The sequence below is a fragment of the Colossoma macropomum genome, unplaced genomic scaffold (genome assembly GCF_904425465.1).
Source record: "Colossoma macropomum unplaced genomic scaffold, Colossoma_macropomum, whole genome shotgun sequence".
Classification (NCBI taxonomy): Eukaryota; Metazoa; Chordata; class Actinopteri; order Characiformes; family Serrasalmidae; genus Colossoma; species Colossoma macropomum.
Window position 1 is genome coordinate 9,843,405 of NW_023494799.1, and position 27,982 is coordinate 9,871,386.

A 27,982-nucleotide genomic window follows, 5' to 3' on the forward strand; every position below is an offset into this window, starting at 1 on the left:
CAGTGCTTCCCAGGCCTGGTTGAAACGTATGTAGCTAAAAGCCCAAGCACATACAGCGAGGCCTTGTATGTACCCACAGAGGCCTGCACACACAGAGACAGAGAACCAACACAGTATAGCATAGTAATATGGAAATAAATCAACTATTAATGTGGTTACAACTGAGTCTCTCTACATATGTGTTTCTCCTCTCTTAATAGTATATAGTACAAACAGGATCTGTGTGTGTGTGTGTGTGTGTGTGTGTGTAGGTATGTGTGTGCTTCTCCAGCCCCTAGCCTTTAACACAATCAGGCCTGCTTGTCACACACCACATAGTCTGGGTCGCACAGGCAGGCACACACACACACACACAGGAAGAGCTGCCCAGAGTGAGCCATACAGCATAATAATTAGTTAGGATTAAAATTATCAGAATTATTACTTGAAAAAATCATTCACTTAAAAAAATGTCCCCTCTAAAACACACAAATTCCTCTCTTCTGTGTCTTTCTAATGTCTGAGGTACAATCAATATCTCGAGCAAATGTGACACACTGTAGGTGTATTCACAATTGTTATTTTTTTTTATATGTAAATGTATATGTGCTTTATTTGACATGACATTTTCTTTATGTTAATGTATGGGTAAGAAGAACCTCCATTAGTGGGTGCTGTAGCAGTGGCAGACGCCAGTTTGTGGTTTGGAGCAGTTCAGGGAAAACCTCTCAAATGCAATTGGGAGCTTGAACAGAAAACCACTGTCTCACCGTCTCCTTTCTTTATATATCCTGTCTCAGGTAGGGAAATGAAATAAGTTCACAAAAGCACTATATTTTCAGTTAGAAGGGACCTATAATAGGAAGAGGTTGTTTGATGGTGAGAAACATTGAATATGTGTAAATAATAGTACAATTTTGTGAAGTACATGACATACAACTTTGAAAATTGCGGACACTCATTGCCTGGTTGTTCTTTTACCAAGTTTTAAAACATTTCAGCTTCACAGTAGTTTGTGGTGGTTCCGTGTGCTTTTGGAGAGAGTAAGTGGATAAATTGGTAGTGCTTAAGGGACTGTGAGGTTCATATCGCTAACGCTAAAAGGAATAATAGCTATAATCTCTAATAAGTGTCCTGTTTGCCCTTATAAACAAGCTGTAGGCACTGCTAACCTTAGCCTGTCGGCCCTTATGGATAAACTGTAGGCTCCACTAGCATTAACCTCTGCTAGCTTTAGCCTGTTGCTCCTTATAAACAAGCTGGAGCTCCGCAAGCCTTAACCTCCGCTAGCTTTAGCCTGTTACTCCTTATAAACAAGCTGGAGCTCCGCTAGCCTTAACCTCCGCTAGCTTTAGCCTGTTACTCCTTATGAACAAGCTGGTGCTCCGCTAGCCCTAACCTCCGCTAGCTTTAGCCTGTTAGCTCGTACGGACAAACCGTAGACCCCGCTAGCCTTAACCTCCGCTAGCTTTAGCCTGACGGCCCTTATAAGCAAGCTATCGCCTCCACTAGCTTTAATCTCCGTTAGCTTTAGCCAGTTGGCTGTTATAAGTAAGCCATAGCCTCTGCTGCCATTAGCCTGTTGGCTTTTGTAGACCAGCTTTGAACCTCCGCTAGCATTTAGCCATTTTGCCTTGTTCAGTGAGCCTCAGTAAGTTATTGTTGGCATTTACCGACTGACCTGCAGCTTTAAACTAGTTAACATTGGAAGTTTGCCTTCATTTATGTAATACTCACGTGATTATGAAAAGAAAAGAAGTAATTTTAGTAATTGTGATGGTTTACTTTGTATAGATATGTTGATGATATGTCATATTTGTCTGCAGGGTCAGTTGAAGAGGGGGCTCATCTGCAATATCTGACTGTGTATGTGTCCTGCCTTCAAATTTACTTGGTTCTAAATGTTACCAAGTGATTATGTAATTACTGTCTGTTAGATAATGAATGAGGTGTTCCTGATTAGGAGCTAATGGTGATCAGGAACAAAAAGTGACACACATGGTAACTCATTATTAATGTATAAGGTGTTATTGTGTTCTTCATTAGGAGTTAATGATGATCAGGAACAGTATTACAAAGTGAAACACATGGTAACTCATCATTAGACAACTAAGAGTTAATGATAATCAGGAACAATATTATAAAGTGATATACATTAAAAATAAACCCCTAAAGAAATTATGTACTGTAGTACAAAAAATATTAATAAAGAAATTTTGAAAAAAGTAAGAGTAAATAAGCTGTTTGAGTCCTTTTTTATTTGTGAACAGTCCAAAATGTGAAAATATCCCTGAGTTAGCAAGCTATATTATTGAAGATAATATGCCCAAACAAAATGAAATCAAAATCTGTGATTACTACCGAAGGAGAAAGTCTGAGAGCTGAGACTGATCACAGTATGTTTTGCTATTGCATTAATTACGCATCTTTCTGTTTCATTTCTGAGGCACAAAGTTTTACTGCCTTTTTGCTTAGCTCACGTTAGCTAAATTAACTACCTAGCTAGCATGCAGGCATAACAGAACATCAGCAGCAGCTTTAGGTTTAATAAAGCACTAACATGGGCTTATAATTCTGTTACAATGTAACAAAACAGACGCTGAAGAAGACTGAACCAACTTAGCTCAGATTAGTTAGCGAGTCAGCTAACTGTGTCTCTACATTAGTGCTGAGTCCATTGTGCTAGTTTGTGCTTAACAGAAGATTCCCATGCAATTCTACTGTTAAATGTAAGTTTATTTAATTTAACAGAACTCTAAAATGTTTAAACCTCTATGTGTTTATACTACAACTAGTACAAAATAATAATAATAATGATAATAATAATAATCATCATCATCATCATCATAATCATCATCAGTAGTAGTAGTGGATTGTGGTGATGGCTTAACTGGGCAGATGGGAACGTTTTCATTTAATAATAAAAATGCATGTATGTTGTTTGGTTTATATTTAGTTGACCTTAGATAGAGATTCCAAATAGATTTTAGAGAAGATGGGACAGGGAATAATCTACCGTCAAAGTTATAATGCAGAATTGAACTAATATTATCATATAATAACATTTCACAATATTTTCAGCCTATGTATGTCTAGTTTTGTCTAGTTTTACAAAATGTTATAATATTCATCTATATATAATGTATAATGAATGATAAGGAACCTTGTTAGTATTTTTTCTCTTCTTTCTTTTTATTTTTAAATGCTGAAAAATCTTATCTTGGTCTCACCACTCCTGTTTTTTGTTTGTTTGTTTTTTGTAGGAGTATAAATATAGAGAGTCTCACACATAAAATAAACATTCTAGAGTTCTATTGAATTAAATAAACTTAAATTTAACAGTAGAGTTGCACAGGACTCTCATTATGATAGCTTTGGTGTTTCTGTTGAGTGCCTGTGAGGTTTTTCCAAGTGCTGGGAAAGGAGAGCATTTAATCCTGTATTTCATTTTATAATACTGTTCCTGATCATCATTAACTCCTAGTTCATTAATAGTGAGTTACCATGTGTTTCAATTTATAATACTGTTCCTGATCGTCATTAACTCCTAGTTCATTAATAATAAATTACCAGGTGTTTCACTTTATAATACTGTTCCTGATCATCATCTCCTAGTTCATTAGTTATGAGATACCGTGTGTTTCACTTTATAATATTGTTCCTGATCATCATTAATTCCTAATGAAGAACACAATAACACCTTGTTCATTAATAACGAGTTACCATGTGTTTCACTTTATATTGTTCTTGCTCTTCATTAACTCTTAATGAAGAACAGCAACACCTCATTCATTATCTAACAGACAGTAATTACATATCATTACAGATCAGTCTCAGCTCTCAGACTTTCTCCTTCGGTAGTAATCACAGATTTTGATTTCATTTTGTTTGGGCATATTATCTTCAATAATATAGCTTGCTAACTCAGGGATGTTTTCACATTTTGGACTGTTCACAAATAAAAAAGGACTCAAACAGCTTATTTACTCTTACTTTTTTCAAAATTTCTTTATTAATATTTTTTGTACTACAGTACATAATTTCTTTAGGGGTTTATTTTTAATGTATATCACTTTATAATATTGTTCCTGATTATCATTAACTCTTAGTTGTCTAATGATGAGTTACCATGTGTTTCACTTTGTAATACTGTTCCTGATCATCATTAACTCCTAATGAAGAACACAATAACACCTTATACATTAATAATGAGTTACCATGTGTGTCACTTTTTGTTCCTGATCACCATTAGCTCCTAATCAGGAACACCTCATTCATTATCTGACAGACAGTAATTACATAATCACTTGGTAACATTTAGAACCAAGTAAATTTGAAGGCAGGACACATCCACAGTCAGATATTGCAGATGAGCCCTCTCTTTAACTGACTCTGCCCTCAATAAAACTTTAAAGGAGAACTACTGTTCAGAAGAAACCCTGGCACATGTGCTCCTGCAGAAAAGAATGGTGTTCTCTTTTCTAAAGATGAGAGGTACGCAGACTGGTCTACTTAATACTGTAGTATTTAAGCAGTTGTCCCATTTGTAGGCTGGTGTGCAAATTGGTTCATACTGCCAAATATGAACATGTGCATTAGCCTTTTAAGGTTTCTGATCAAAACACACATGAGGGACATCAGTCTGTACAGTGTGGTGTGATGCCCACAGCCTTCTCTGAGGATACCTGTTTCTGTCAATAGAAATGGAGAATATAATCTGTTATATTGTTGAGACTGCACAATGGGTAGTGTATTTCACTACTGTTAGAAGTGTTGGAATACACTACATCAGTTATCAGTTCACCAGGAACCTTGTAAGACTCAGCTATTGAGCAATTAATGTTGAATTGATCGGTAATTTATGAGTAGTTATTCTAAGAAACTATAGTTACTAAGTAATTCTCAATGGCTACGTTTACACAGCAGGTAAAAGTGGCCCAAATCTGATCTTTTTCCTCAAATGTGACACAGATGTGTCATCTGTGTGGCTGTGTGAACAGCAAAAAATGCATTGAATCTAACATTTTCAATTCTGATTTGAGACACTTTCATATGTGGTACTGAAATCCGATACGTATCCGATCTGTGTGCAATGCGACTCTGTCTGAACAGCCAGATCGGAATTCATGCGACTTTTACGTCAGTACAACTTCGCGCTGCCGAGACTCAAACATTTAGGCTGATGTTTCTGTACTAAAAAATTAGAAGAGACTCATCAAACCGCTCCATGTTCTAACGGAACAGCCGAACGCGGCCTGCTGTGTAAACGTAGCCTATGAGACTCAGTTGTTATTGTTTAGTTAATAGTAAACTACCCTAATCATTAGTTCACTATTATCTACTAACTAACACATAATAGATATACTAACAGAACTGGCCTGTTGTGATGATGAGTTAACATTAGACAGGCTTATTTCAGTATTTATTCATTTGAAATTCAATCAGCTTTCCCGGGACTGCAAGACTCAGTGAAAAAACATCAGATCTTCAACAATGGTATCCTGAAGAAGACTGGAGATTGCCAGCGATCTATAGGAACCTATGCAGTGCGACTCATCACGTCTATCCCCGGATGAGAGGCTTCAAAGCTTAAAGGAGGGTCTGTGCCTGTATTGCGGCCAAGCAGGTCACATCCTAAGGGATTGCAGATCCTGTCCGAACGGAACTCAGGCGCCAACCCCTGGAAATGTGGTGAGTGTGCCCACAAAGGGGTTGGCTCCTAAATCCTTTATCATTCCTGTAACTGTGTCCTTCCATAGAGGTTCTTCTGTCGTTTCAGGCTTGACTGACTCTGGAGCTGAGGGAAATTTTATTCATGCCAGCCTGGTTGAGGAACTGCAGATTCCAGTGAATCCTCTGAAAACACTGTTACGAGTCATCACCCTGGATGGAGAGCCAGTGGGAGCAGGCTCCATTACACAAAAAAACTGAGCTTGTTAAGCTGAGCATGAGTGAAACTTATTTCTTTTTTTATCTTCAATTCTACTGAATTCTCAGTCATTCTCGGGCCGCCATGGTTAGAGAAACATAACTCATGCATTTCCTGGTTCGATCATGAAATCTTGTTTTGGTCAGAGTTTTGTCATTAGAATTGTCTAACAATCCCTTCCATTTCCCTCAAGTCAACTTCCATTGAAAGCCCTAATACTGAGACAAACAATAACATACCTGCCGAATACAATGACCTTCTAGAAGTTTTCAGTAAGGGTAATGCCACCAAATTACCTCCTCACCGTCAGTATGACTGTGCAAAAGATTTAGTTGAGAACGCTACTTTACCAAAACCTAGAGCATATCCTTTAACCCAGGAAGAGGAGAAAGCCATGGATACTTACATACAGGGGGTGTTAGAGCAAGGTTTCATTAGACCATCCATCTCACCGGCAGCTTCTGGTTTCTTTTACATTAAGAAAAATGATGGAGGCCTTCGCCCATGTATTGGTTATCGAGGTCTCAATCAAGTTACCAAAAAATACCCTTGTCCGCATCCCCTCATTCCGGTAGCTCTAGAACAACTCCGTGGTGTGAGGTATATCACAAAATTAGATCTACGGAGTGCTTACAGCTTGGTGCATATCAGAGAAGGAAATGAGTGGAAAACTGCATTCATCACCGCTAGGGGACACTATGAGTACTCTGTTATGCCTTTTGCCTTTCTATTGCCCCGTCGGTGTTTAAAGCATTCATTAATGACGTGCTGCGAGATTTTATAGGCAAATACGTAATTGCTTATATCGATGACATTCTCATTTACTCCCCTCATCAGATTACTCATGTAAGTCATGTCCATTCTGTCTTAAAGTGTCTTCTGGTTAACAATCTGTAGGTTAAAGGGGAGAAGTGTGAATTTAATTTACAGTCTGTGACCTTTTTGTGTTATGTCATCAGTTCTAATGGCATTTTAATGGATGACCACAAGATTGAAGCAGTGGTGAATTGGCCCAAGCCTACGATAATTAAAGAACAGCAATGATTTCTGGGATTTACTAACTTTTATCGCTGCTTTATTCGCAATTTCAGTTCCATAGCTGCTCCATTGACAGGCCTTCTGAAGGGTAATCATCATAAATTGTCTTGGTCTCCGCAGGCAGAAAACACATTTTCCAGACTTAGGGAGTCGATTACATCTGCCCTCGTTTTAAAACACCCCAATCCACCCCGATTGACGTGTCAGAGGCAGAGGTTGGAGCAGTTTTGTCACAAAGGTCAGGCACTCCTCCTAAATTGCACCCCATTGTTTTTATTCTCACAAACTCTCTCCAACAGAACGAAATTATGAAATAGGGGACCGGGAGCTTCTAGCAGTTAAACTGGCATTAGAGGAGTGGAGACATTGACTGGAGGACATAATCTAGAATACATGCGCAGCGCTAAACGTATAAATCCTCGTCAAGCACATTGGTCATTATTCTTTTACAGATTTCAATTTAACATATCGTTTTGGGTCACGTAACACTAAAGCGGATGCACTTTCTAGAATTTATCAAGAAACGGACAGGGGAGACCAAGAGCAGGAACTAGAGAATATTCTACCTCTACATATTCAGATTTTGTCCATTCGTTGGGCCATTGATGAGGAAACGGGGAGAGCTTTAGAGAATATCCATATCATATGGAATTTATGTTCCAGAGGAATGTAGAAATAAACTGATAATATGGGCCCATTCATCATTTACAGCTGGTTATCCAGGCAAGACACGCACTCAACAACTTCTCTCTTCAATAGATTTTGGTGGGAAATGATGAACATAAATTCGTATCATCCTGTTCTATATGTTCACAATGTAAGACCCCAAAGACATTAACAGTTGGTAAACTGATGCCATTACCCATACCAAATCGTCCCTGGTCACATTTAGCATTGAACTTTGTTACTGACCTACCTAGCTCGCAGGGCTTTACCACCATACTCACTATTATTGATAGATTGTATTTTGTATGTTTCATTCCATTTTCCTCTTTGCCCACCGCATCCCAGACAGCAGAGACTTTGGCTAATCAGGTTTTCCGTTATTTGGCATCCCTGAGGACATTCTTTCCGATAGAGGACCCCAGTTCACCTCACAAGTTTGGTAAGCATTCTTCGAACATTTAGGAGTATCAGTGAGCTTAACATCTGGGTATCACCTTCAGTCGAATGGACAGTGTGAGCGGGTGAACCAAGAATTAGGAAAGTTTTTAAGATTCTATTGCCATAATAATCAGAATGACTGGGCAAAATATCTAATCTGGGCAGAGATGGCACAGAACTCATTAATAAGCTCAGCTACTGGACTGACACCATATCAGTGTGTTCTGGGTTACCAGTCTCCCATAGCCCCTTGGACAGGGGTCTCCTCCGACATTCCAGCTGTAGATGAGTGGATGAAGTGCAGCAAACGAGTCTGGGAAGAGACACACTGGAGGATAGAGGATGTGCTGCAAGGAAACAAAAGACAAGCAGATTGGCGCAGAGGTAAGAACCCCTCATACCAACCTGGAGACCAGGTATGGCTTTCGACCAGGGACTTCAGGCTTGCAGAGGGGAGTCGGAAATTATGTCCTAAGTATATTGGTCCATTTAAAATTCTTGAAAGGATTAATAATGTGACTTACAAACTTAATTTGCTGCCTCAATATCGTTTCTCCGGTTCTTTCCATGTCTCCTTTCTCAAATCTGTGTTTTCAGGTTCACTGAACGAGGCCTTGACTGATAGTAGACCGGTAGTGGATGGAGCTCCAGTCTACACTGTTAGGCGGTTGCTTGACTCCTGGAGACGTTGGGGTCAGCTGCAATACCTGGTAGACTGGGAGGGATTCGGCCCGGAGGAACAGTGTTGGGTACCAGTGTATGATGTCCTGGACCCAGGATTGATCGTGGACCTCCACACCCGACATCTGGACAAGCCTGCTCCACACCCCAGGGGTCGCCCCTGCAGGGTTGTCACCAGTCTCCACCCTGTTCGTCACTGTGGGAGAATCCAACTCCCAGAACGCTCTTGGAGAGCACATGACTGTTCCGCCAACCACTACCAATCGTCGTTCCCCTTCTCCGGAGTACGGATCAGTTGCACCTGTTTCGTTTGTCATGTGAGCAGGAGTAGTTAGTATTTAAAGCCCGGGCTTTAGTTAGGATATTGCGAGGTATTGCTTCATTCTCTTGAGCTACTGAGCATTTTTTTCTTGTATTGCATCTTTTCTGGATTTACGACTCTGCCTTTTGTCTTTGCCCCTTTTGGTCTTGTTTGCCTGTTTTGTATTATTGTTCTTGTGTATTGGATTGTTTTGGATGTGACCCACGCCTGTTTTTTGACAAGTTGGATTCTGCGTTAATCAGTAAAGCCTTTTCTTCTAACCTATCTACGAGCGTCTGATCAGTTCTGTGGCGTTACACTTGATGAATTCTTCTGCTGAAGATGAAAGATGAAGATGAAATAAAATTAACTTACTATATTGCAATCATACATTGCAATATTTTTTCCAAAGGTAGGCAAAAACAGTAAGATTATTATGTATGCAAGATTTGATCCCCAGCAACCAGCATGCAAAGCAACAGCATTCCCCACTACACTTTTTAATATCTTATATAACGTATATAACTTATATAACCCCATTTCCAAAAATGTTGGGATGCTGTGCAAAATGTAAATAAAAATAAAAAAATGCAATGATGTGCAAATCATTCTTAAACCCTGTATTTCATAGAAAATAGTACAAGGACAAAATATCAAATGCTGAGTGTACTGTCCTCCTAATGGTTTGGCTTAACCAAAATTAGACAGCCAGCCAAACTCCCAGAATAACAACACGAGAGTCAGGATTTAGCATTCTAGCTCCAATTTTAGTGTAGACTCTTGAAGGGCATGTTGGTACAACAAAGGAGTAAACTGAAAATGATAAAACATACTTCGAATTACTAACATACAAATGATGGAGGTTTGAACATGTTAGCTAAGCATGACTAACACATGTACATTATGCAAACCCAACAGTCTAACCTACAGCAAGATTCATTAAGCTAATACAAACAAAGACAGTCTCATCGATCATAAATACTCTAACATGGGTCTCTGGTTTCCTGTTTCCTGTCTGCCAGGGTGCAACACCTGCCTCAACCAAAGGGTGGTGCTACTGTGCCTTGAAACACTATTTCAAAAGCCTAGAGGCAGAACACTGAGAATTTTTATTGTTTTTTGAAAAATATATGCACATTTTGAATTTGATGCCAACATCAAAAAGAGCATCCCAGAGAGGCTGAGTCTTTCAGAAGTAAAGATGAGAAGGGTTTCACCACCCTGTGAAAGACTCCACGGGCAAATAGTGCAACAATTCAAGAACAAAGATTCTCAACAGAAAATAGCAAAGAACTTTTGCTTTTCATCATCTACGGTACATAATAACATTAAAAAGATACAGAGAATCCAGAAAAATCTCTGTATACAAGGGACATGGCCAAAAAAGGCATGACCTTCGGGCACTGCGTTAAAAACAGACACAATTCTGTAAAGGAAATTATGGCATGGGCTCAGAAACACTTCTGAAAACCACTGTCTGTAAAAATGCTGCATCAACAAATGCTAGTTAAAACTCAAACACAAAGAAGAAACCACATATAAACAGGATCCAGAAATGCTGCCACCCTCTCTGGGCCCAGGCTCCTTTAACATGGACTGAGGTGAAGTGGAAAAGTGTCCTGTGGTCAGACAAATCAACATTTGAAATTCCTTTTGGAAATCATGGACACTGTCTCTTCCAGGCTAAAGACCACTCAGCTTGTTATCAGAGCACAGTTCAAAAGCCCGCATCCATGAGGATATGAGGGTTTATTAGTGCACATGGCATAGGTGACATGCACATATGTGAAGGATGCTGAATGATACATACATGTTTTGACAACATATGCTGCCATTCAGACAACGTCTTTTTCAGAGGAGGCCTTAATTATTTCAGCAAGACAATGTCAAACCACATTCTGCACGTTTTACAATAGCATGGCTCCATATTAAAAGAGTCCAGGTGCTAAACTGGCCTGCCTGCAGTCCAGACCTGTCAGCCACTGATAATATTTAGTGCATTAAGAAATAAAAAAGTATGACAAAGGAGACCCCGAACTGTTGAGCAGCTGAAATCCTATATCAAACAAGAACTGGAAAACATATCACTTTTAAAACTACAGCAGTTGGTCTCCTCAGTTCCCAAAGGCTTTCAGAGTGTTGTTAAAAGAAGAGGTGATGAAACACAGTGGCAAACATACCCCCGTCCCAACGTTTTTGGAACATGTTTTTGGCATCAAATTTAAAAACGTTCATATATTTTTCAAAAAACAGTAAAATTTAAGTTTCAACATCTGATATGTTGTCTTTCAACTATTTTCCATTAAAAAAATAGTTTACATGATTTGCATATCATTGCATTCTATTTTTATTTACATTCTGCATAGTGTCCCAACTTTTTTGGAAATGGGGTTGTATTAGTTATTAGCTCTATTTAAGAGCTGCACAGAGTTTTGTATAAATCCGAGATATCAAGTCGCATGCTGAATTTCAGCTAACTTTAGCATTATAGCTAGCTTGGTCTCACAATTCCTTTTTTTTAATTCTACCAGAAATAAACACAGTAGCCATTTGCTCATAGAATTATTTCATATGAATTTAATCAGAAAGATGTGCAAAATTCATCATTTTTATTTTTACTTGTTTTTACATCTACAGATGACTAAAGCAAGGTTGGAGATCTTGCCTGCATACTCGTTCAAAAGTGGTCCTAGTCAGTTGTGCAGATATAGAACCTGTATCCTGTTTCACAGATGTACCAACTAATGTGATACAAAGCTCATACGTAGGTCTCACTGAGATCATTTTTGCTGGGCAACCAATATATGGAAATGGATCTTGTTTTGTCAGTCTAGTCTGTATTCAGTGAAGTTTTAGTCCCTGATCTCTTTGCCACATATCCTGATTCGGGCCTTATCGCTGATTTTGCTCCCTGCCCTGCTTTAGGTTCTAGCTCTGTACATTTCTTAATTCCTTCCTGCCCGTAAGTTTGTTTTTTAATTGGAAGGCTGTTTTGGTCTCACTCTAGTAACTTATTTAGCTCCTCATTTGGTTCTTTATGTGACTCTTGTTTCAGCTCCTATTTTTTTTGTGACTAACTCTTTGTCCCCGATTGTTGTCCACTCTCTATTTTTGATGACAGTCCTTTCTCTATCCCCAGTCCACTTTCTGTCCATTACCCTAACCTCAGACATTGCTCCAGACTTAACTTTAAAGATTACACCAGCTCTAACCTCAGAGATTGCTCCAGCCTTAACTTTAAAGATTACACCAGCTCTAACCTCAGAGATTGCACCAGCCCTAACTTTACAGACTGCTCCAGCCTAGAGCAGGGTAATGTGACAATAGAAACTATTATTGTGATAAATTATGTTACAATGCATACAATATTCTTCTCTGAACCTTCTGGCTGGCATCCATTTACTTGCCAGCAGAAGCTCTCCACGCTGCATGGTGCAATGTCCTCTCTCTCACCATGCTGGCTCACCAAATACACAAAAAAAAACACAAACTACACATCTTTATACTAACAAACCATTACATCTAATCACATTTAAGTCACTTTTTAGGAGGGGGCGCACCTGCCATGAGCCTCTGCCGGGTCAAGATCAAATGGAAAGCACTTCAGCTTTCTTCTTATCAAAAAACTGCCATAGTACAAAAAAAGCATTTAAAAAAGGTGTAAATATAAATGTTGATTTGCTTACTTGCCTATGAGGACAAACATCCAGTTTGCCTCTGGTTCTGTAAACAGTACACATTTCCATCTACATATATTCTATCAACAATACTGTAGAATAAAAATGCTGCATGGCTCAACAGGGACCTCCAAATCAGGCAGAATTAGCACCATGAAAGAAGAGTTAATAAAGGCACTGAATTAGATAAAAACTTTGAAATCATTTAAGTGAAATATTTTGCATTGTACAAACAGTCCTGAACATTATGGCTTGCAAAATGTTGGCCTGATTGTCTGTACATTTCTGTGTGAAGTTGAGTTTTGTTGAGTGTTTGAAGCTGAGACTAGAACTGGAGCAATGTTTGAGGCTAGCGCTGAAGCAATCTCTGAGGTTAGGGCTGAAACACTGTGTGATCTTTCAACACAGTCAGTAATGAGAAGTGGGCCATACATAGAGACAGAGGCTTGATCAGGAGCAGAGAGGAGAGGCCTCTCAGTGATGGAGATGACAGCAGGAGCTGCAAAGTCTGAAACTGGCATGCACTTGGGAACAGGTCAGAGATCAGAACTACGTTATCTGAGAGAGAATCTAAAGCCCTATTTGAGCTTGAGTATTACCAGAGGAAGTCCGGTAATGTCATTTGTGCATGATTTGGCTGACTGATTCTTATGGAAAAAGCATCTGTGTAATTTCCCCACATAGCCTGGATTGAAATATCAACATGCAACCCAACATTTACATCAGCATGACGGGTGCAACACTTCCAAACAATAACAACACATTGTGTGGCTGAATGAAATGCAACACTGGATGAGGGAGGAGACTCCACATCTCATTTCACTGTGTGTGAGCCACATTATCAACAACAATTCAAAATGCTGGTGCATAGTGCACAGTTATAGCATGGATTTCAGTAGTGTGGTCATGGACTTTCGGATAAGGAATTGGGTCAAATTTAGCTCCATTTTAGCTGTTAGCCTTGTCTTCAGGTTTCAAGAAAAAGAAAAATATTCTGAATTTGGGGAATTGTAGAAGGTAATTCATTGCAGAATTATTACCAGCGAATGCTGGATCAGCGAACAGTGACCAAAGGTAGAGCACCAGGTGGAGAGTTAAGAAAGTGAGAGCCTGTGATTCCAGAACTTGTTTTACTCTTTGGCAACATGTGTAACCTGTCAGTCTCACCATGTGCCTCAATTCAGGGGCTGCGTCTTTCCGAGGCTGCATTTGAAGGCCGATTGCATCACAGCAGCGTGACTAGACCCATTTCGAAGGCTCTGCCATAGGGCAGACCGTCTCATTTCGGTTCAGCCTTCCCGGGTCTAAGCAGCCCCTAAATTTGGAACACACTGTGAGTCTGCCACTGGCAGGAGCACTGTCACCCATCTTGTGGTCAAATGCCAGCACTAGATTGAAGCAGAGAGCCACCTCTAGGCAATTAGAGACAACTGGTCACACTTGTGTTTGGCTCTAGTTAAGAGTGGCTCTTTGTTTGTTCTGTGCTCAGTCATGAGTTTGTATGACATGCACGCACTGCTTGATAAAGCTGGTATTTGGGTAATAGCTTTCAAGTCTCAGAGTTTGCTGCTGATTCCTCTAAGCCTTCCTCTCGAGTCACTTGTGACAACAGCGTAAGTATTTTAAAAAAAGTGAATAAAAGAAGACAAAGGGAATAAAGGGAAGTGAAAAAAAGGATTTAAGTTGTCCCCCCCCAGTTGAGTTCCTTCACTGACCTTGTTAAAATCTCACACCCTCAAGCTCTAACCTCACACACTGCTCTAATGTCTTCCAGTTTGAGTGCACAAGTTTCCCAGAGTATGTCTGGAGAATTGCAATTATGAGATCTAAGTATGGTTATGCACATCCGTGAACTTGCTGAACTTGAGTCTATCACGCTTTTGAAATAGGCCTAAACTTGTTCATAACAATAAAGCTGTTACACTTCCTTCTGACTTGTAAATGTACCTGTTTATATGAAACCTGACTGTAACCATGAATCCTGTAAATCTTACAAGAAAAGAGAAGTTACAGGCTGTGAATCCCCTCCTTTTCACATTTGAGTGACTCATTAACAGAATTATGGAGTAGCTATGAGAACAACGACATTGTGATATTGTTTGGATAGGGGAATTAGTTTAGTAAGTGGCTAGATCATCTTGAAATTATCGCTAAGATTGTGAACAGTGTTAGATAAAATTGCATAATGCAATTGCAAATATGACAAAATTAGCAATTTCTAATTTGTATTTGAATGAAAAAAAGGCCAGAATAATTATGAAGTGACCTACTCTGCTTTTTTAGCCCAAATTTTAACCCTGATTTGCCCGTCAACAAATTTTCACAATCTGAAATGACTTTCCAGGTTGGTGAGCTTGATCGGAAGAGATTGATGGTGCAAATGATTTGGCAGTGTAAGAAGGGAAATGAGTTGATCTTTACTCTTCCTTTAGCTCTGGAGTGATCAGAGGCCTGCTGATGTTTTCAAAATAACCATTTTCCTCTCAAGCAGCTCCCTAGCAAGGCTCTGTGTTGTGAAGTGATGGAATAAAAGGAACCAGGGAGCACAGAACTGTGGTGAATCAGCTGGTGGTGCTGCTTTATTTGCAAACTTCTCTTGGTTGGGTCACAACAGGCAGAAGTTTTCACCTTCACAAAACAAAACAGTACTGTGACTATAGGGAAGCAGCACCACAACAAGGAATAAGAGGAACGGTGAATGCGCACACCGCCACCTACTGGTTAAAACTGTGAATAACCACTTTACACAAACGTTAGATTTTAAGGGCTCAACTTTCAACAGTTCTGTAGTGTAAGACGGTCAGTGATTCAGGCAACACTGATTTTAATCAAATGAAGAATTATCTTGAGAGAGCTCAATTTTTCACTGGTATAGAGATATTTATCAAGTCAATGTAAAGAAAAAAGATCTGGTCACTGGGCCCCATTCAATAATTAAAAAAAATAAATAAATCCTTTTAAGACCCACTGCAATGAAGCCTCTTCAGTGGTGTTTGAATCCATTTTTTCTCCCCTTTACTCAAAAAACACAATATCAAAACCACAAAAACCAGAATCAGAGACTGTTCAAAATATTCAAAAACCAAGATGACTTACAAAAAAAAAACAGCAAAAGCACCAAAGCGCATCCAGAGTTCAGAAGAAAGTCCAAATAAACCATGAATCCAGCAACAGTTGTGATATAAGGCTCTGTACACAGATGAACTAGCAATACTTCACAGAGAGTATATGTTTGTGTAGGTCCTTTTAAAGGGAATTAGATGAGCTGCAGGTTAAAGAGATCAATACTCAGGTGAGGCTGACCTCTGGTGTCAAGGGCGGGTATTACAACTGACACCCACTTATGCAGTAAGAACAGAATCTACACATACTCAAGACCACAAAGGTGCGAACAGTTCTGCAATTTAAGAGCACGTCATGAATCTGACATCAGTTCCTTACATTGAAATTCATGGTGAACTAATCATTAGGCATAAATTTTAAATATGAATTAAAATAACTTGCGCTAATGCAAACCCCCCCCCACCCCCACCACCTTCATGTGCCTCACAGTTGTTTGGCTTATTGCCTGAATACTGAATACACTGTCATAAATGTATTCATTAAAGTATTCCGTAACAGTACATTAAAAAGTAATGTATATGGAAAATATCTTAATTCACATTGTTCCAGTTGTTTTTGGCAGTTTTCTTCACTAAATTATTCTGTTAATATTTTTCATGAAAAATTCACATCATTAAACAAAGTTCCAAAAATTCAAACAAATTTTTTCCCTCTCTCACCACCTGTTTCAGTCCACTGCTGCTCCCACAATCCCTTGAGCAGGACAGTACAACATTGATGCTAAATGTATTACTCACAAAAATGTCCACTACTGAGATTAATAACTGACCATCAAATTGATTTATCAGTCTACTCGGGCTTTAACAGAGCTCAGTAACACTGAGATTAATAACTCATCACATTGATTTATCAGTCTACTCAGAATTTAGCAGAGCTCAGTAACACTCAGATTAATAACTGATTCATCACATTGATTTATCAGTCTACTCAGGCTTTAACAGAGCTCAGTAACACTCAGATTAATAACTCATCACATTGATTTATCAGTCTACTGAAGCCTGAGTATAGCTCAGTAACATGAAGATTGCAAAGCGCAGTACCTTTATACAGCTTATATTCTTTTCAGAAGACTTAGCTTTTCAGAGAAATCTGCAGGAATATTTTACCTCCAAAGTTCAGTCTTAGACGCTTACATCTTTCCTTTCATAATCCAAGTAATCCCAAACACATTCAGTGATGCTGAGGTCTACACTCAACATCAACCTGAGGAGGTCAGTCAGTCCATTATTCTTAGAGAACACCAGCAGCTTCATTGTGTGATTTGCAAACATTCTTTTTTTGTATATTTTGTATGAGCTTCTGAACAGCTACACACTCTTTCAGACCCACAGTGTTGAATTGTCTTCTCACAGTGGGAGAATGGATAGAAACTGATCTTCTCCTACCACTCAAAGATGAAAGCTTTAAGTACTTTTTATCTGGTGGGAACATTTTAAGTGGTCTACCAGGTCTCACAGGGCTGTTATGGGTACCACTTTCTCTGTATCTTCAAACCATTTTTCAAAACTTCAGTTTTGGAAACTTCCGTGATATTCCAATTTTTTCCTTTTCTTCTGGAATGACCTTTCATATCTTTGGATGTCTTTGTACAGATCTTTGCTGTATGATAACAACTCGCCTTCTTCAAAGCACAAACTTTACTTACAGCAATTTATTACATTTTAAAGGACCCCCACCATCTCTGTAAAAAGAAGTCATGCAGATGCAGGTTAATCTGTAACTATTCAATAGAGTAAAGCTCTGACATCAAAGCTTATTTGACAACTATAACAGACCAACAATCAGGAACCTGGACCATGACTTGGATTAATCTGGCCTTTGTATTCAGATACACTATCTGTATGTCAAATATGTGCCTGGGGATTTCACTCCTCACCTCTAGAGGTCACTCTTACCACAACACTGAGTAGATCCACAAACCTGTAACCCTTCTCAGTTCATTTAAATAACCCCCATCTCTCTCTCGCTCTCTGAAATCTTGATAGTTCATGCAGTTTTATTAGTTTACTTGTTTATTTTCTTCACATTTTCTGTCTTTTTGCTTTCCTAGTTTTTGTGACTGAGCCACATGGTTGCTTTGGATTTACATTTAAACATTTTGCCTTTTTGCTACAAATTTAGTGATGGTCTGTGAATATCTTGCTCCCTTTCAATTTCTTATGTGTGCATCTCCAAGTCATAATTAAACCATGGTAATGGGGCCCAACATGATCTTGTTACAAGAATGTCTAGGGACAACCGTGAGAAATTTTGGGCTAAATGTGGGTGGGAGTCTTATTAGGGTAGGAACCAAAACCACACCTTGAGGAGCAGGAGCTCAAAGGTCCAATTGTGAACGTTAAATAAGTTTTCTCAGTAAAAAGTACATATTTGAACCTTTTGATTACCTAATGTTTTAAAACAGAACACTGAAATAAAAAGCCTGGACTGAGAAAATATGATTTCAATGAGTTATGGTACAATTATGTTCCCTGATGAAAGGTACTGAGATGTACCCCAGTGACAAGAGGGCACTGCCCCAGTGACAGTTTAGTACCTTTTTTTCTGAGAGTGTATGGCTGAAAATTCCACCAAAAACTCCAATTAAGCATGTAGATTTATTGCATGTGCAGAGAACTCGTTACAAATTAACAGTTCTATTAGCTAACAATACTGTTTGTGTTACACGCCCCAGAGTGTGTGAGGCGGGGCAACAGTTATGTTTTCCTGAGACAGGATATATAAAGAAAGAAGACGGTGAGACAGTGGTTTTCTGTTCAAGCTCCCAATTGCATTTTTTTTCTTTTTATTGAATAATCTTTAACTAAGGCTTTGGTCTTTCATTGTCCTTTGTGCAATTTCACAGTTTAGCTCTTCATATAAAAGTATATAGAGAAATCCTCATGTATGAACACTCAATAGAAGCTTATTCTAGTCCTTCACATAGAAGTACAGTTAGACATGTCTAATATACATGTCACAAATATGACATTATAATCAACATATCTATCTATCTATCTATATATACACACACACACATATATATATATATATATATATACTTACCACTTTAGCTTTATTATTCTAATACACAAATGCACTGACGCATAAAATAGACTTAAAGCTTTCTCAATACCTCACATAAACACTCTCAACTCATTGTGGATCCTTAAGCTCTGTTCAGCATTCTGTTCACAATACTATTCCCATTGTATTAGCTCTTTTCTGCTGTGACTGCACTTCCTTCATTGGACTTGACCAAAATACTGAACCCAAACTCATTTAAATGTAAAACAAAGTAAACATCATCACAATTACTAAAATTACTTCTTTTTTTCATAATCACGTGAGTATTACATCAATGAAGGCAAACTTCCAATGTTAACTAGTTTAAAGCTGCAGGTCAGTCAGTAAATGCTAACAATAACTTACTGAGGCTCACTGAACAAGGCAAAATGGCTAAACGCTAGCGGAGGCTCAAAGCTGGTCTACAAAAGCCAACAGGCTAATGGCAGCAGAGGCTATGGCTTACTTATAACAGCCAACTGGCTAAAGCTAACGGAGATTAAAGCTAGTGGAGCCGATAGCTTGCTTATAAGGGCCGTCAGGCTAAAGCTAGCTGAGGTTAAGGCTAGCGGAGCTTCAGCTTGTTTATAAGGAGTAACAGGCTAAAGCTGGCGGAGGTTAAGGTTAGCGGGGTCTATGGTTTGTCCGTACGAGCTAACAGGCTAAAGCTAGCGGAGGTTAAGGCTAGCGGAGCTCCAGCTTGTTTATAAGGAGCAACAGGCTAAAGCTAGCAGAGGTTAATGCTAGTGGAGCCTACAGCTTATCCATGAGGGCCGACAGGCTAAGGTTAGCAATGCCTGCAGCTTGTTTATAAGGGCAAACAGGACACTTATTAAAGATTATAGCTATTATTCCTTTTAGCGTTAGCAATATAAACTTCACAGTCCCTTAAGCACTACCAATTTATCCACTTACTCTCTCCAAAAGCACTCGGAACCACCACAAGCTTAAATGTTTTAAAACTTGGTAAAAGAACAACCAGGCAATGAGCGTCCGCCATTTCACAGTTCTTGTATGTCACGTACTTCACAAAATTGTACTATTATTTACACATACTCAATGTTTCTCACCATCAAACAACCTCTTCCTATTATAGGTCCCTTCTAACTCAAAATATAGTGCTTTTGTGAACTTATTTCATTTCCCTACCTGAGACAGGATATATAAAGAAAGGAGACGGTGAGACAGTGGTTTTCTGTTCAAGCTCCCAATTGCATTTGAGAGGTTTTCCCTGAACTGCTCCAAACCACAATCTGGCGTCTGCCACTGCTACAGCGCCCCCTAATGGCAGGGGTTATTCTTACCCATACATTAACATAAAGAAAATGTCATGTCAAATAAATCAACTATACATTTACATATATAAAAAAATAACATGTGAATACACCTACAGTGTGTCGCATTTGCTTGAGATATTGATTGTACCTCAGACATTAGAAAGGCACAGAAGAGAGGAATTTGTGTGTTTTAGAGGGGACATGGTTTTGTTTGCAGCAGATTTTGAGGGGGATTTTTTTGATAATGTGAACGATTTTTTATGTGAATGATTTTTTCAAGTAATAATTTTGATCATTTTAATCCTAAATAATTATTATGCTGTATGGCTCACTCTGGGCAGCTCTTCCTGTGTGTGTGTGTGTGTGTGTGTGTGTGTCCTGTTTGTACAATATACTATTAAGAGAGGAGAAACACATATGTAGAGAGACTCAGTTGTAACCACATTAATAGTTGATTTATTTCCATATTACTATGCTATACTGTGTTGGTTCTCTGTCTCTGTGTGTGCAGGCCTCTGTGGGTACATACAAGGCCTCGCTGTATGTGCTTGGGCTTTTAGCTACATACGTTTCAACCAGGCCTGGGAAGCACTGCTCAATCCCATCTTGAACACAAATTGTAACTATGATAGGGACACTTGGCCATTGTTTAGGAGCCTTGGCCTGCACACATACACACAGACCTAGTTTGGACCATAGGTTTTATTTTTTACCCATTTCACGTGCAAATGTAAATTTTAACACTTGCTTGTTTAGTCACAATTAGGAATAACCTGTTTAGTCATAACTAAGGGATAATCGAGAGATTCATATTTCATATATATTCGATAATAAAGGGAAAAGTGGGATATTTGTATTGATGTGATGTAATCAAGAGCTTAGCCCCTTAAACTTATAGAAAGTGGTATAACCAAATGCAATAGCTTAAGGCCAGTGATTATTAATTTAGAAAATTGGTATGGTTATGAATTAAAATGAAGAAAAATAAAGGTGTTTGTCACAGAAGGTCGAGGCTAACTAAAGAAACAAAGTGTATGTAAAAAGGGCAAAATTGTAACTACCATAATAGAACTCTGTATAGTCTGAGTTGCATGTGACGGTAAGACAGTTTAGGTGAGATGAGGTAATGGGGGGTGGGTACCCCCTCCAGATTAGGCCCCCAGGCAACTTGTATTAGTTTAAGTTTTTGGGGTTTTTTTTTAATTAGATGCATGCTGTTTTTCCATGACATTTTACTGCAGTCAAGCACTGTAAGTTTAAGAAGTTGTCTGACCTCGTGAGGCACTTCATCATACAGAATTGTGAGGATGAATTTCCACAGGATTTCTCACATACATTTCCATCAAAGAATATGCTCGAGAAATATGCTTTGGAAATGCTTTTATTGAGAGGAAATTGTGGTGAATGTTTTGTTTTTTGTCAAATGCAGATTAAACTTTCCCAATAACAGTCTTGATCCAGGACAGAAATTCTGATATTTCGGTAAAAATCTTTGGCTTCGTGGGTGCATCACACTTGTCCTTCTGACTGAAGGAAGCAATGCCCACAGCAGTGTCCCCACACACCAAAGGACCTCCAGAATCTTCCTGTTAACACACAAATGAAACACTTTACTATCCTCAGTTTTTTAGAATTGACTTTATTTCCTTTAGTTTATTATTTAGTGTTGGGCCAACACAATAATCCAGACTGACCATATTAATCATCCTGTATGTTCTCATACCTTGCACGATCCTCCAGAATGAAGTGCACATATCGTCCTTGGGGTCAGACGGTTCTCCCAGAGTTTATTACATTCTGTTTCGTCCACAATAGTAATATTGATCTCCACGAGACGCTTGCTACCATGTTTAGAGGATCCTGTTCCTCCCCAGCCAGCTACACTGCAGACCGAGTTGGCCTTGATGTCCTCATTTGTTTTAGGGATGGAGATCCAGTTAACAGTTTTGCTCTGTTTGGCTTTTCCACGTAGCTGTGACTAGATAGATATTAGCTTAATTATCAACAAGACTGCACAGTGTAATGCGAAGCTCCGCTCCTCCACAGTAACCCAGATTACACCCAGCTGGCCTACACACTTCATTTTCACACAATTAGCTGATATTAGACGCTATTTATGTTTCTTTACTGAACACTTGATGTTGACTTTGTAAAATAAATTCTTTGATTTAAATCAAATTTCATATTAAGGTTTGTAGACCAAAAGTTCACCAGCTAGAATGCTAGATGCTGTGCTTTGACTCAATAGTAGCTCTTATAACTGTACTGAAAGGCCTTCACATTATTTGTACTTAAATCAGGATAATGTTACTTTCTTGTTAAATTGTATTATTTTTATGAGAAGAACAAAATGAGAAGTTATAAATGTATTTTTACAGGTTATTCACTACTGTGCAAAAGTCAGAGATCAGTGTCTGGTCATTATGACCATTAAGTACAAGTTATTAATTTTTCATAAGATATTTCAGAGAACATCAGTTTAAAAAATGTCCAAAAGATGCAAAGAAAACTGGACTCCTAACAACAGTGCAAGACCTGGTAGACCACCAAAACTGTCACCATCAGATAAGCAGCACTTAAAGGTTTCAGCTTTGAGAAAGAAAGGAGAAAATCAAGCCCAAATTCTGCTTTGGAACTGAAAAAAAATCAGGTATGTTGTTCCTTCTTTCCACTGTGACAAGACAGCTCAAATCAACTTGAAAAAAATAGTGGTTTAAAATTCCTTTGAAATTTGTACTAGAACACCAAAACTAGACACCTGAGATGTCTACCGGACTGAAGAGCCTAATTTTTTAACTGTGAGAAGTGGAAAATGCAATCAACTTCTAAGACTGAACTTTAATGGTTTACGTTAGAGACTTGTTTGAAAAAATGAAAGCAAATCTGCTATAAAGAATAGAAGCTAAAGGGTGGAAAACGCTAAATGCAGAAAAAAATGATAACACACAGTGGTTACTGTAGGGTACTGTTCATAAAGCTACCTGAAACCTACATAAGCTTGACATGACAACTGATATAAATGCTTATTCCAGTAGGCATCATCTGTCATAAAGGCTGCTTTGGCTAACTTTGATCCAAAGTGGCGAATGTATGATGCCTATTGGAATAAGCATTTATAAACATTTATGCAGGGTTATGTCAGTTGTTATGACAAGCTTAGGGCCTGGGTTCAGTTCGCCCAGCTGGGCGACCAGGGTCCTTTCTGTGTGGTCACCCTGTGTCCTTCGGGTGCTCTGGTTTCCTTCCACAGTCCAAACACATGAAGTCAGGTGAACTGGAGATTCTAAATTGGTCCTAGGTGTGAATGTATATGTCTGAGTGTCTGCCCAGTGATGGACTGGTGACCTGTCCAGGGTGTGTGTGTGTGTGTGTGTAGTTCAATTTTGTCTCTTTTGTCTTTGGAAGTCTGTGACCCCTCAGACCACTCAGTCCTTCATTCAAACCCTGGGCTGCTAATGATGCCCTAAAGACTTCTAAAGCTAAATTTACACTACTGGTCCAGTTATTTACCTTCAGAAGCATGATATCATTGTCATGTGTGCTGGTGTCGTATTTCGGATGGGGGTAGTAATTCTTCACTTTCATGTGGATGGAACCGTCTTTCTTGTCTGACCGATCATGAGCACCCAGCAGAGCCGTAAGTCGTTTTTTCCTTAGAGAAACATTTTAAAGCTGATTAAGGCACTTGGTAACAGGCCCTAATATATCACAACACCTGGTACTATTTGGGTGGTGGATCATTCTCAGCACTGCAGTAACACTGATGTGGTGGTGTGTTAGTGTGTGTTGTACTGGTCTGAGAGGATCAGACACAGCAGTGCTGCTGGAGTTTTTAAACACCTCAGTGTCACTGCTGGACTGAGATAGTCCACCAAGCAAAATTATACAGCCAACAGCGTCCTGTGACCACTGATGAAGGACTAGAGGATGACCAACACAAACTGTGCAGCAACAGATGAGATACTGTCTCTGACTTTACATCTATAAGGTGGACTGACAAGGTAGGAGTGTCTAATAGATTGGACAGAGAGTGGACACAGTGTTTAAAAACTCCAGCAGCACTGCTGTGTCTGATCCACTCAGACCAGCACAACACACACTAACACACCACCACCACGTCAGCACCTATATAGTAAGTGGAGCTGATAAAATGGACAATGAGCGTAGAAATAAGGAGGTGGTCATAATGTTAGGCCTGATCAGTGTATTTTATTTCAGTATGTAATTTTGGTCCTAAGGACTACAGTGAGAAAGCACTAGAAATTAAAGGCTTACTTCTTCCAGCAGTGCGCAGCCGTTAGGACGAACTTTTTAGACACAAGAAAACCACCACAGATGGGTTTTCCTTTTTTCTGAATGGACACCATGTAGGGCCTGGAGTGCTGTTCAGCCTCCGTGCCATTTATTATACCAACCTTAACACTGGCTGAGAGAGAAAAAAGGTAGAGGAGTTATAATCTTACTTTCTGCATGTATTTGTGTCTCAAAACTCACCTCAGTCTGAATTACAGTTTGATTCATGTTCATAAAATGTACAAACCAAAAAAGTTTGGACAGTATGTGAAATGCAAATGAAAACATTAAGCAGTGATTAATAAATTCTGTTTGATCTGCATTAAATTGAAGACCTTTTTGTTTGTTTGTTTTTTTCATGAATATAATTCTGTAACCCTTTATTTGGAGTGGTCCTTTGAAGATGATTAATAAACTCTTAACAGATTATGAGTAACACATCAACAACATATCAGTGAAGTAGCAGTAGTGCAGCATCTGAATACACTGAAGTAAATATCTTGTAGATGTTCCGTTGATACTTTACTTACATTAAGTAGATGTACTGTTAATATGTTACTTCCATTACACAAAACCTAACCTTACCCAACCTTATGAAAACCTAACCCTCACCCTGGCCCTAATCCTAACCCTAACCTTAACCTTAACCCAAAACCTAATCCTAACCCTCATATGTTTCTGACATGTTACTGAGAGTCTGTTGAGTGTCTGTTTCATCTGAAAAAAAGGACCACTCAAAATACCACCTCAACACCTTTTGGGGACTGGATACAAAATTATTTTCAGTTTTGAAAGCAGAATTTTTTGCCATTCTTCCATTATACAAGTCTTCAGCTGGTCTAAGTGAAGCTCACCAGAGTGGCTCAGGTATGGCAGCAGAGCAGCCAGCAGGAGCAGAGAGATGAGAGTCATGATTCTGTTGGGAGAGAGTGTGATCTCCTCGAAGAAGATGAGAAGTACAGAGAATAAGAAGAAGAAAAAAGAAGAAGGGGCTTTGTTGTGGTTTGATCTGTGTCTTTTCAACAGAAATGAGAAGCAGTGGGAAGCTTACAGACCTCAGTGACTATAGTAAACCGCTCTATTTGTTACATGGTTCAGAGTCTTAACTTAGCCCCTTAAAATCCCAGGCTTATTACATAAGAAGGCTTTATTGTTATTATTATTATTATTATTATTTTTTCAGTAACTACGGGGACTTCAATGCAAACAGAAAGAATTTTATGATGTATCCACAATGTCCTCTACTCACATTCACATCTTTTACAAGACAATGTTCAAAAAGGCTTTTATGATGTCATTAGAAAAGTCCTTTTTGTGAAACACAGATTGATTTTTATTATTGCTCACAATTGATCAAATGAATTTATCATAACTAGAAACGTGCATTTCCTGAAGGAAACAGAATGGTTGTGCAGCTTCAATTTTTCAAAGCCACAGCATTACCCAATACACTTTTAATATCTGCATAGTATTTAGTTTTAAGAGCCACACAGAGTTTTGCATAAATTCCTAATTTGTATGATAATGAAAACTTGCTGTGGCCAATTTTAACACCCCTTATTGCCAACATTATATTTGTTCATTGTTTAAAATAACCACATTATAGAATGTAACTTTTCATTGTTTCCAGTGCTGTGGGGATGTGTGACAGGTCGGCGAGACGGAGGAGAACCGCAGGCCACTGGTACTGCATCAGAGGGTCACTCAAGAGCAGTGCAGCTCATAGAACCAAACCTGCTCTATTCCCAGAGAAAGGCTGAGCCTCATCTCATTAATGCAGATCTTGAAGAATGGCGGAGCAAAATAAAATACAGTTATTACAACATCCAAAGTGTAATAAATATGCAATGACAACCAGTGTTCATATTGCATGTTCACAGTATGTACATATATTTGTACAAAATTGCTTGGCAACACTTTATTTGAGGGATTTTGGAAATTAATTAAGGTCTTATTCTTTGGTCAGTAAAGACCAAATTAAATGCTTCAAAATGGCATATTCACTATAATTTAAGGTTTATTCATTGTAAAATATATTAGTACATAATTAGTGGTATATTATGTGAAAATCACTAATACTTGCATTATTAATTGTAATGATGCTCAATGAAGGCTGTGTTAAGCCCTTATCATGCAAATTATTGAGCATGAATTATCATCTAAATTCACATCTTATAAATGTAAAATGGGCAGCATTTGGAGTTTATTGCAGTTGAGTTAATAGAAGTTTAATAAGTCACTAATACTTAAAGATGTGTCTCATATTAAAAAGTGCAGTTTAGTTATGACTAATTAGAAATGAAAAAAACTGTATCACAAATTTACAAGTTTAATCACAAAGTTAATGCCTATTTATTAGCATTTTGATAATACATTATCATTAATTTGCATAACAATGAGTGCGTTTACATGGACTTAATAATCTGATCATAATTGGGATTCTGCAGTTACCTGATTATTCAGATGGTCATGTAAACAGCATAATCTGATTTCTTAGATCAGACCTATGTCTAGAAATCTGACTAAGAAATCCAATAAAGAGAGCTGGATTTTAGCTCAGTAATCAGATTTCTCAGTGCATGTAAACTCTTACTCTGATTTCTTTCAGATTTCTCAGTCTGCACATGTGCGAAAATAGAAGGCGGTACTAGAAACAAGCCAGCAGCGTTGCTGCGAGACGCAGCAAAACACTTTTGGAGTGATGCTGAAACCAACCACATGCCTGACGGATGAAGGATTTAAACATTCTTCATCTTCTAGATGATGTATGTTAATAATTTCAGGTAAAGTGGTGTGATGTTTTTTTTTAAAAAAAAAAAAGATGCAGCATGAAGTTTGAGTTTTACATTACATTTACATCACGTCTTCTTCTGGATTATTGGCTTCAGGTCTACAAAAGGCAGAAATCTGATTACTGCCTGAAATGCAGACCTGAGTTTCCCTATTATCTGATTACTCGAGTGCATGTAAATGTGTTGATCAGATTACTGACAAAATCTGATTTCCTCAGTTATCGAATAATAACCACACTTAATGTCTCAACAAATTTTAATTTTGCCTTATTCAGTTAATAAAACAATTATTTATGATTTTTTACATAAGAAAACCTCCATTTATGTAATAATACAGGTCATAATGATAAAGCTTAATGCACAGTAAACAATCTATTTAGAAATGTTTTAAATTGATTACATTTCTACACTGTTGAATTACCAGTGTTTGCTTCTGCCAATTCAATCACACACAGATTGAACCAGAATTAACTTTAGAGATTGCACCAGCCCTGACTTTAAGGACTGTTCCTGTATAGGGCTGGGCAATATGACAATACAAATTGTTATTGTGATTAATTATGTTACAATACAAGACCATATGCTTTTCTGAACATATGGTGCATATCATCAGAACTTGAACACTGACCAACTGCAGGTTTCTTTATAATGAGAGCAAACTTAGTCCTGTTTAACTGGTTTTAGTACAACACAATATGACAAGTATTGAATAAAACTCAGTGTTCACAGTTTTTGCTTGTACG

At 38.4% G+C, this 27,982-nt stretch overlaps 1 protein-coding gene across 1 annotated transcript; it reads right to left on the reverse strand.

The window, feature by feature from the left end:
* Positions 1-20,953: 20,953 nt before the first annotated feature.
* Positions 20,954-25,359, reverse strand: LOC118819180 (granzyme-like protein 1). The gene is made up of 5 exons (XM_036586865.1): positions 25,302-25,359; positions 24,430-24,580; positions 23,665-23,806; positions 21,878-22,126; positions 20,954-21,740 (listed from the first exon to the last, which is right to left on the reverse strand). Exons 1-5 carry the CDS (start codon positions 25,357-25,359, stop codon positions 21,585-21,587), a joined length of 756 nt encoding a protein of 251 aa, XP_036442758.1. The 3' UTR covers positions 20,954-21,584.
* Positions 25,360-27,982: the final 2,623 nt, after the last annotated feature.

What these genes read in the sequence shown, in the direction of transcription:
- LOC118819180 (XM_036586865.1), bottom strand. Translation starts at nt 25,359, where the DNA reads ATGACTCTCATCTCTCTGCTCCTGCTGGCTGCTCTGCTGCCATACCTG. An exon ending in GCTGCGCACTGCTGGAAGAA is followed by an intron (nt 23,807 to 24,429) that starts GTAAGCCTTTAA and finishes TGTTTCTCTAAG; the next exon opens with GAAAAAACGACTTACGGCTC. An exon ending in ATTCTGGAGGATCGTGCAAG is followed by an intron (nt 21,741 to 21,877) that starts GTATGAGAACAT and finishes GTGTGTTAACAG; the next exon opens with GAAGATTCTGGAGGTCCTTT.